The 11,671-nt window shown below is 43.1% G+C and overlaps 1 protein-coding gene across 1 annotated transcript in view; it reads left to right on the top strand.

Moving 5' to 3' along the window:
* The window catches only part of LOC124606146 (enkurin), a 109,199-nt gene extending 98,033 nt beyond the window's left edge, over positions 1–11,166 (top strand). Inside the window, exon 5 of the mRNA XM_047138111.1 lies at positions 10,981–11,166. Coding sequence (XP_046994067.1) covers positions 10,981–11,166 — 186 coding nt within the window. The remainder of the gene's footprint in view (positions 1–10,980) is intronic.
* The last annotated feature ends 505 nt before the right edge of the window (positions 11,167–11,671 follow it).

Consider the following 11,671-nt stretch of genomic DNA (forward strand, 5'->3'; position numbering starts at 1 on the left):
TGATGTAAGCGGCCACCTTTACTTAGCTCACTGCCGAATTCACCAACTTCAATTTAAATTAAACACACAGTAAAATATTACTGTAGCCTATGTGTTTATATTTTTGTTTATTACCGAGCAGGAAAACTACGCTCTTAACTGGTTGTTGGCACTTATGTAGTTATGTACTGGGTTCATCTTCCTGCGTTTAGAATAAAGAATTTTAAAGCGTCCATAGATAATCTTTACATAAGGAAAAAATCCCATAAACTAACATGACAGACGAAATCGCACAGGCCTTACCAGCAATTAACAAGAAAGGTTTGAATTTACGCACTTTACAAAATAGACAAGTCCATTACTATTTGAATTGACAGCTCACACGTTAAGATTACCCACATACAGTCCTCCTTCCAAAATGTGAACGACACCTTGTTCAACAACAATAATATGAATAACCCCCCATGAACCATGAACCTTGCCGTTGGTGGGGAGGCTTGCGTGTCTCAACGACACAGATAGCCGTACCGTAGGTGCAACCACAACGGAGGGGTATCTGTTGAGAGGCCAGACAGACGTGTGGTTCCTGAAGAGGGGCAACAGCAGGCTTTTCAGTAGTTGCAGGAGCAAGAGTCTGGATGATTGACTGATCTGGCCCTGTAACACTAACCAAAACGGCCTTGCTGTTGTGGTACTGCGAACGGCTGAAAGCAAGGGGAAACTACAGCCGTAATTTTTCCCGAGGGCATGAAGCTTTACTGTATGATTAAATGATGATGGCGTGCTCTTGAGTAAAATATTCCGGAGGTAAAATAGTCCCCCCATTCGGATCTCCAGGCGGGGACTACTCAGGAGGACGTCGTTATCAGGAGAAAACTGGCGTTCTACGGATCGGAGCGTGGAATGTCAGATCCCTTAATCGGGCAAGTAGGTTAGAAAAAATCGTAGAGGAAGACCAAGAGGTGAATACACTAAGCAGATTCAGAAGGATGTAGGCTGCAGTAGGTACTGGAAGATAAAGAAGCTTGCACAGGATAGAGTAGCATGGAGAGCTGCATCAAACCAGTCTCAGGACTGAAGACCAGAACAACAACAACAACAACAACAACAATATGAATAACAGGATACACTGAGTATAATGTAATAAACATGGTCCTTGTCAAGACAAGCATACACATGCAAAACCACGTGGACTCAATACAATAACCACGATGCGCACCAGTGACGTACTTCACTACAACTAAGTCACTCAATCGTGTGAGCAGTAAATTCGCTTTTACAAGCTATAAAGGCCACACGAGTCCACACAGGCTAAGAGTTAGAGAAGGTCATTTCGACCAACACCACGTTCCTTTTATGTGGCTGTTTAACGTCGCTCAGAGTGTACAATTCGGCGATTGGCGTTATGCAGCAGCTCCAGCGGGCCCCTTCATAAAATTCTTCATGTCCACTCGATTCAACAACGGCTTGGAACCTCCAGTTGACAGACCATGTGCCCCGATCAGTCCAACGGATCACCAAGGCAAGGACTGCAGCCAATCTTCGTCGCCCTCTCAGTCGTAGCGAGAAGATTCTGTCGTTCCACTCCTGGAGGTTCTGCCCGCTGTCTGCCAGCAGCACAGGAGCGACCGATCACGGAACGCCCTCTCAGTCGCTGCGGCCACCGCAGTCGCCATTCGGCGTGAATTCAAAGTGGCGGCCGCTGGCACCGTAATCGACCCGTCACAAATGAAGGTGGCTGGACTGGGATTTGAAGCGCTGTCCTTGCTGATCAGAGTGCAGAATCTTAGCATTTTGACGTTCGCTTGGTGTGCAAGTTTTTGCAACTTAATTCATTTTAACAGTATGTCGACTCAACTTATTATGATATTTGGTATGCGTACAGGGAGAATCATTATAGCGAATTAATGTAACATACACTTGTCTGATGAGGCTTCAACTGCTGCTGTTAGCGATACACACGCTTATGAAATAGATAATCCGTAATACCCCATAATCTGTCCTCAGTAACACGACAAGAGTTTCAGGAATGTATGATTAATACTAAATACTGCTGAGATACTGTGAACACCTCAGTTGGCTGGCTCTGAGCACCATGGGACTTAACATCTGAGGTCATCAGTCCCCTAGAACTTAGAACTACTTAAACCTAACTAACCTAAGGACATCACACACATCCATGCCCGAGGCAGGATTCGAACCTGCGACCGTAGCAGTCTCGCGGTTCCGGACTGAAGCGCCTAGAACCGCACGGCCGAACACCTCAGTGGTGATAGGAATGAGTTTATGTTAGAATATTCAATCGTGTAGCCTTACGCATTACGAATTGAAAATTGCGGCCATATGTTTGTTAGTGTTTGTTAGTGGCTAACGATAACGCAACACACAGATTATAATTTACTGATCTTTCAATGTTTTATGTGCTGCATCCACTGGCCGCACCACAACGGATCATAGCTGAAAGCCCTGCAGGAGGAAGCAGAAGGTTTTGGGCAATCAGTGAAGCTGAGAGCTGTGCCAGCGGTAGCGTAGCAGGACAGGTCTCAGTAAATATTGGGGTTGGGAGGACTGATTTTTTTTCCTGAAGGACCTCCATTGCACTGCATTGTGAACCTGGGGTTTCCAAGCTGAGGGCTGGTCACCACTGTCAGTCCTCTTCTATGTGAGCATACTTAGTGACTAGTGTTAGGTGCACGAATGGAACGTTGTGCGGAGGATGGGGAATTATCTTGGCATAATAGCGTGGATCCATTAAAAGAATTTGTCTCAGTGTGCGACACGTGCCGATGGGCTTGATGGTTGTTAAGGTAAAACAATCGCTAGCGAACAGCCACTGGAAAAACTGTTGCTCCCTCCCCTTCCCTTCCTCACCAGTTGCATAGTTGCATGCACAGGGCTGGGTCAGGTAAGCAGACATCTGCCTAAGTCGACATTCATTTCCCTTGCTGCTCGTGATATTCCTAGGAGCGATCTCAAAAATACTCCTAAGCTTTAGAAGCCCAATAAGCCGTCATCTGCAATAAGTAAAGAAAAACGCCTAACAAAAAGCCGAACAAAATCAAAGAAAGGAGCAGTTAAACCATCAATCGGCGACCAATCTCCCTTTGCGATGGCGATTTTGTAGTTGTCATTGATCTACCCAAGGAGGAATCTTGCTTTACAATGTCTAAGAAACCAGGCGCTCCGAAGCTGCTAAAGAAATTGTCTCTAACGCAAGTCTTTGGAAGTCCCATGTAGAAATATCGAGCCATGCTGTCTCTATAGTCGCCCATAACTGTGAAAGCGTTGCACGAACTGACATCTTGATTATGTCTCATGAATGTTCGATGGGATGAATGTCGGGCGACCTGGGTGGCCAAATGATTCGTTCGAACTGTCCAGAATGCACTTCAAATCAATCATGAACAACTGTGGCCCTGTGAGATAGCGCAATGACATCCATAAACATTCCATTGTTGTTTGGGAACGTGAAGTCCACGAATGGCTGCAAGTGGTGTTCAAGTTGCCGAACATAATCGAGGATTCAGGCCATTCCGTGAAAATGGAGCCCACATCATTATGGAGCCACCACCAGCTTGCACAGTCCCTTGTTGACAACCTGGATCCATGGCTTCTTGGGGCCCAGCCGATATGGTCACGGGCCCAGGAGATTCGCTGCGGGCGATGACATGCTGTTAGCAAAGGCACTCCGTCGGTCGCCTTCTGTCATAGCCTATTAACGCCATATTTCGTCGCACTGTCATAACGGATACCTTCAGCGTACGTCCCAAATTGATTTCTGCGGTTATTTCACGAAGTGTTGCGTGTCTATTAGCACTGGCAACTCTACTCAAACGCCGAAACTATCGGTCTTTAATGAAGGCCGTCGGCCGCTGTGTTGTCAGTGGTGAGGTAATGCCAGACATTTGGTGTTCTCGACACGCTCTTGACACTGTGGATCTCGGAATATTGAATTTCGTAACGATATCCGAAATGGAATGATTCATGCTTGTAGCTCCGACTACCATTCCGCGTTCAAAGTCTGCGGCTATATCACGTCAGAAACATTTCCACATGAATCACCTGAGTGCAAACGACAGCTCCGTCGATTCGCCGCCCTGTTATACCTCGGATATGCGATACTACCGCGATCTGTATATGCGCCTATCGCTATTCCACGACTTTTGTCACCTTAGTGTACAGTTAATGTGTAAAAAATCGAGATATTTTTGTAAGAAAAGTGATGTAGAAATGACATGGATGCTCGAGCTGTACTTGATCTACAACGTGTAAGTTAACGAAAAACATCTGAAGATAGGCACAAGCCCGAAACCAGCCTTGCATTAAATAAAATCTCCTTCTTGTTAATCTACCCCTATAAAGGAGCAGTCACGGAATACAGCCACATCCATTACGGCTAACATTCACTTGTTGAATTACCTCTAGTATCATGGGGCGATGTCCTCCTCTGCAAATACGCTGGTTGATTGGCCTCCTAAGTCAAGTCACCCATCTTATGCTTCCTTTTTTGATCATTTTCAATCATTTTCATGGAAGGCAATAAGATGTACGCACTGCTTCCTTGTTGTCACTCGGAGTTCGCTTTCGTGTCCTACTTCGAAAGCTTCGTCTTGCGTTACATGCAGTGGTACTGAGGGCTAAGAATCCTTCACTTCCTGGCTCGGTGCAGAACTTCCATGATGTGCTTGACACTTCTGGAGCTTCTTACGCAATTTGGGAAGAGTACCTTTAATTAATCGGATGGCTCTAAGAATGGCCACAGTACGCGATGTGCCTTAGTCGTCGGCGAAAAGATCTTTAGATATAAACGCTTTGAACAGTGCTCGATTTTTACTGCAGAGATGTTTGCTTTTTATCAGGCTACCTTCGTACACCCCCCAGCACGAAATCTCTACATCTATCCTATGCTCTCTTTCCCTCCTGGTTTCCAGAGACTCTCTGCGAAGTAAACGTACCATCCTTTAGTACAACGGATCCGGGAATGTGTTCCCTCGCTCGCTGTACTTGGTACTGGTATGTCATTGAAATGGGTTTCTAGAGACGTCGACATGTCGGGAATGAGGCTGCTGGTGCTAAGACTGCAACTCAGTTAAGCAGACGTTTTATGTCTTTTGCCCCTAGGACGACCTCAGTGTTGCTATACATCTACATCCATATTGTATATACCACTGTGAGGTGAATGGTAGAGGTTACATCCCTTCGTTCTATTATTAGGGCTTTTTTCCATGCAACTCACGTACGGAGCGCGGGAAGAATAGTTCTGTAAACGCTTCTGTGCAGTCTGTAATTGACCACATCTTGTCCTCTCGATCCTTACGGGAGCGATATATAGGGGATTGTAGTATATTCATAGATTCATCATTTAAAGGTGATTCTTGAAACGTCTTAAACAGGCTATCTAAGGATAGTCAGCATCTACACTGATGAGCCAAAACATAATGACCACTCGCTTAATAGCTCATTTATCCGGCTGTGGAACAAAATACATCACTGATTTCACGTATCAGGGACCCGACAGTTTGTTGATAGTCCGATAGCGACCCAGATAGGTTCCATAAGAGTTACATCAGGTGAATTTTGTCACCGAGACATCAATGCGAGTTTACTATAATGCTCCTCAAACCACTGTCTTCGAGACACGGACAATTATACAGCTGAAAGATGACTTCGCCGTCGGGGAAGATATCAAGCATGATGGGATGCAGGGGGTTCGCGGCTGTCAGCGTGTCTTCGGTTACTACCACAGGTCTCAAGCAGGCACAGGGGAATGTCTCCCATAGCATAATACTGCTACCATTAGACTGCATCCTAGGCGCGCTGTACGTTTCGAACCACCGATCACCTCTATGACTGCGTTTGTGCAGACGACTATCGACCCAGTGCAGCAAAAATGTCATTTATCCGAAGAGCCGACATGTTTCCATTGATCTACGGTCGAATTCCGACGGTCCCGTGCCCAGTGAAATAGTAATTGACGATGTCTTAGGGTCAACATGTGAACACGTAGGGGTGGTCTGCTGTGGAAGCCCATGTTCAACAATGTACGATGAAGGGTGTGCTCCGAAACACTTTTGCGTGCACCAGCATTTGCTCTTTCGGTAGAGATGCCACAGATCACCATCTGTCCTATTTTTCAGAGCAGAGCCTCTTGACTCCAAGTTCTGTGAAGATTCGTGGACGTCTAATGATTTAGCCCCTAGTTGCAATTTCACTGTCATATATTTTTCCATAGATACTCATGATAGTAGCACGTGAACATTCTACCATCTTTGCCATTTTCGACATACTCGTTCACAGGCCTTGCGTAGTAATAATCTGGCCTTTGTCAAAGTTGCTTTTCTCAGTGTATTTCCCCATTTGCAACCCATATCTTCGCTAGGGCGATCCCCCGTCTGTGTCTGCTTCGTTTACATACTTTTGTTACAGCGGAACGTGTCCACAACGCCACCAGCCGGCATCCAACGTCGCGATGGACAGTGGATATAATGTTTTGGCTGATCAGTGTATCTTCCGGCGTTTGACACATCAGTTGTTTCGACATCTCTGTGACTTTTTCCATGACTCAAACAAACCTGTAATAATCCTCTGTACGCGTTCAATATCGCCTGTTAATCCTATTTGGTACGGATTCCACACCTTTGAACAATATCCTAGGATGGGCCGAACAAGAAATTCGGAAGCAATCTCTTTTGTAGACTGCATTTTCTTAGTATACTATCAATTAACCGAAGTGTGTTGCCTGCTTTACCTATGACTGAGCTGATATCATCGTTCCATTTCATATCGCTACAGAGTATTACGCCCAGCTATTTCTGTGAGGTGACCTATTTCAACTATGACTCGTTCATGCTTTAGTCATGACATACTACGTGTTTTCACTTTGTGAATTGCACAGCTCTACATTTCTGAACATTTAAAGCAATTTTGCACTGCTCTGAACTTTTGTCAAGATCCGACTGAATATTCGTACAGTTCTTTATTTTAATTTTAATTTTTTTTCCAGACAGTACTTTATTGTACATAACTGCATAATCTGCGGAAAGTCTGACCTTACTATTAGTAATGTCCGCAAGGTCATTAATATACAACGTGAATAGTTAGGATCTCCACACACTTTCCTGGAGAACAACCAAAATTACTTTTACATTTCTCCATGATTCCCCATCCAAGATAACTTGCTGCGTCCTCCCTACCAACAAATCCTCAATCCAGTTACAAATTTGACTTGCTTTTCCAACAATCGTAGCCGGCCGGAGTGGCCGAGCGGTTCTATGCGCTTCAGTCTGGAACCGCGCGACCGCTACGTCGCAGGTTCGAATCCTGCCTCGGGCATGGATGTGTGTGTTGTCCTTAGGTTAGTTAGGTTTAAGTAGTTTTAAGTTCTAGGGGACTGATGACCTCAGATGTTAAGTACCATAGTGCTCAGAGCCATTTGAACCATTTGAACCAACAATCGTACTCTTATCTTAGGTTATATGTCGAACTGAATCTAATACTTATCGGAAATAGACAAATACTACATCTGACTGGCTTTATAATTGCTTCCAGGAACTCAAGTGAGAAAACTGCAAACTGGGTTTCGCGTGATCGATGTTTCCGGAATCCAAGCTGGTTGACATGAAGGTTATTCTGTTCGAAGTATCTCGTATCGTTTGAACTCAGGGTATGCTGTAAGATTCTACAACGTCAAGGACATTGGACGGAAGTTTTGTGGGTCACTTCTGCTACCCTTCTTGTAGATAGGTGTCACATATGATTTCTTCAAGCTACTGGCACTATTTACATTTCGATGAATCTAGGCGAATTATAGTTAAAAGAAGGACTAACTCAGCCACAAATTTGGCATAGAATCACACAGATATTCCACCAGGGCCGGGAGCTTTCTTAATTTTAGCGATTACAGGTGTTTATCAACATCACTGATAATAACATCTATATCACTCATCTCTGCAGCAGTGCGAGAATTAAACTGGGGCATTACCCCAAGATTTTCGTTTGTGGTGGTACATTTGAAAACCGAGTTCAGCGTTTCTGCTTTAGTTTTGACACCCTCAATTGCAATACCTGTCTCGTCCATGAGTATCTGTAGTACCACTAAAGTACCACTAACAGCCTTTACTTATGACCAGAATTTCTGTGGTTTTTGTGCGATATTTCTCGATAGTATTCTGCCACGATAATCGTTGAAGGCTTCACGTGTTGCCCTCTTGAAAACCAAATGCATTTTTTTCAACATCTTCCTATCTCTAGCCCTATGCTTCTTTCTACAGCTGTTATACAGTAGTCTGTGTTTCTTTACAGTGATTGTATACAATCGAGGGTCACTTCCATCATTAACTGTTCTACTAGATACCTATGTAGCAAGTGCATGATTAAGTATTATTCTATATTTTAGCCACAGTTCTAAACTAAGATATGATGCAAATACATCTTTATTTAGCTTGCTGAGTTCTTCTCATTGTTATAATTGTATTTTGTACATGATGGTTATAATTAAAGTGCATCTACTCACAAAGGTCCATTGTGGACTGTAATTACGGCAGCAAAACGTGGTAGATATTCTAATGCGCCACCGCGGAACCGATTTACGATGAGAATAGAATTAGTTTCAATTTCAGCCACAAGGTTCAAATCTGGCACTGTGAATGTAAAAAAAAGTATAGAAATGTATCCATACGTTTTAGGAACGGGACGTGGGCAGCAAAGGTCGAACAACTGAGAAACGCAAATTGTTCTCGACTTATCCAACGACTAGAAATATTTCGTACCAGACTCTACGCTTTACCAAAAATTTACAAGGAAGACACTTTGTTGTGTCCTTCAGTTATTGCTGTTCGTTAGTTTCCTAAGAGTCTGATTAACACTTCAGTATAAAGTAGTGTTAGAAATGTTCTATTTCGCATCGGGTCAACGTCAGGAAATACTAACAGTTGATTTCTATATTGTTTAACTATGTCTTCCTCAACATCAAACAAAACGTTAAGCAGTACCTAGCCTCGAGTAGTACGTACCACAAGTCACCTTGCAAGAAATGTCAATTTTACTAGCTTCTTGGGTCAAATAATGCTCGACGCGTAGTCGCATAAAGTTGAAAGTGCATATAAAACCATTTAGTCTATTTTCGAAGGAGAGTGAAAACTAAACTGTTTAACGATACAATTTTTAAACAGTTTGAGAGCTTGTGGCCCTTCCCATATACGATGGACGTGGTAGATCGAACGGATTTAGTTGCGTAGCACTGAATTTTTAATAGGCTTGTTTTACCAATAGATGAGTACAATGTAGATGCTAAGGGGGCTGAAAGATCAGGACAGATAATGTTTATCTTGCCTAAAGTAGCTGTTTAAATTAAGAAGAACAGTAGTTTAAAGCATTTCAATCGCATCCGTCATGTATTTGTTGTAAAAAAAAAACGTAAAATCAGACAAAACGACTTTATATGATATACAAACACATACAGACAATCGCTTGTCCCTCGCATTATCCCGAAAGAAAACAGAAAGGGGGAAAGGAAATTAAAGTGTTCACGGAGTATTTCGTGGTGCCACGACTTAACAGAATCTTCTTGGTTTTAAAGCTGCGACGATTACAATAAAATACAGAACTTCCACCTTAACTGTGACGGTGGAGACAGCTGTTGAAAAGTCGAGGAATTTATCTGAAGAAACTGGGCTTGGACACACAGAAGATTTTATTCAAGTAATGTTAATGCCAAGTACTGTCTACTGCATGAACATTAATAAAATCGACAAACTGCATCAACGGATTCCTGAATGGAAAAGAAGGGAAAAGGGTCCTTTGAACATGTGTCTGGAAATGCATCTTTGCGATGGTAAATGGCGCTGACGAATGACGTTCCTCTGACCACGTGCCGAGTGTTATTTGTTTGTTGCAGGCTGTGTATTAAAAAAAAAAAGGTTCTAATGGCTCTGAGCACTATGCGACTTAACTTCTGAGGTCATCTGTCGCCTAGAACTTAGAACTAATTAATCCTAACTAACCTAAGGACATCACACACATCCATGCCCGAGGCAGGATTCGAACCTGCGACCGTAGCAGTCGCTCGGCTCCAGACTGCAGCGCCTAGAACCGCACGGCCACACCGGCCGGCGCTGTGTATTCATGTCGGGAAAAAGCCGAGATGGTGTTTGTGTGCAACCAAGCAGAGGGAAACGGTCGGAAGCAGCACGGCTGTACTAAAACAAGTACCCTCACAGATACCAACCACATGACACATTTCAAACCAGTTTTGGGCGTTTGTGTGATCATGAAAACGCACAAAAAAGGCTTGAAATGTTGTGTGATGTGGTTGGTGTCTGTGAGGGTACTTGTTTTGGTATAGCCGTGCTGCTCTCGACCGTTCCCATCTGTTTGGCCGTAAACAGACACCACCTCGGCTTGTTCCCGACATGAATACTGGACCATTGTGCTGTTTACAGTACGCTGCATCATTCACAAAACTTGCAAGACACAAGGAATACACGGGACATGGTCAGAGGAACTGTCATTCGTCAGCACCATCTACCGTGACAAAGATGCCTTTTCGGACACATGTTGACAGAACCTTTTCCAGTCAGGAATCCGTCCATGCAGTTTTTCAGTTTTGTTAATATTCACTCAGTATAATGTATTGTACACTGACCTGAGGATCGCTGATATATTGTAGTCACAGCTCTCTTATAAGGAAGAGAGCCCTAATGCATTCGTCCATTACAGATTTCTATGTGAATTTCTTTCCCAACTTTTTCTTGTGATTCTGTGGTAAAGTGATAATTTCTCTCCAAGCTACTTAGTCACATAGCAAATGCTCATTAGAGTTAATTTATAACTTTTGAAGTACCTTTTAATTTCCGTTGTTAACAACTAAGATAGAGAATAATTGGCCCTTTATGCACAGAACATGAGATGTGTTTGTGTAAACAAGTATTTTTTCCTGACTACCAAGTATTTTTTCCTGACTACCAAGTATTTTTTCCTGACTACGTATTATTATTGTTTCAGGGTCTCAAGAAAAACTGGGAAGAGGCAGAAACCGCTTATCAAAGACTGCCTCTTATCATTGAGACTCCATCCATGCTCAGAAGAAAAATTATGCTGGAAAAGAAATTAACACAGTTGGAAAACGATATTACCTTCTTAGAAAAACATGAATATATTTACATATATGATGACGAAAATTCATCGTGACCAATAAAAAGTGTGCCTGAAGTACATACATCAGCCTTACTTGCATTCAATGGTTTGCCTCAGATTAATGAAATTCTGTGTTGAACAGGGAGGATATATGTCCTGTTTCTGTCGCTCATCCATAAGACTCGAGAATTTAAAGTCTAAAACTCTGGAACATAATATAAGCCTGCCAAGATTTTCTCTACCTAATTCCGCTTTTACAGAGCTCCTGCTTTGCATGCATCTGTATAAATTTCGCAGACGGGAAGAGGTTTATGAATATGACACTCTGGGAATAGAGTTGAGCTCTCTGAAACAGCTTTTGCTTTTAGCGAATGTTGTGCTGAACACGTCACTTGATGAGTAACTGGACGAACATGTTGTACGTGAGATGCAGCAACTGATTTCTGGGTACAGCCTCTGCAAAATGCGAAATGCTTAATAACAAAACGTAGCTTGGACCTATAACCTTTTTATTCAAAGGATGTTCATTATCACAGTGAAGTTGCTGAGAGAAAAAAAG

The sequence above is a fragment of the Schistocerca americana genome, chromosome 3, assembly GCF_021461395.2.
Source record: "Schistocerca americana isolate TAMUIC-IGC-003095 chromosome 3, iqSchAmer2.1, whole genome shotgun sequence".
Lineage (NCBI taxonomy): Eukaryota > Metazoa > Arthropoda > Insecta > Orthoptera > Acrididae > Schistocerca > Schistocerca americana.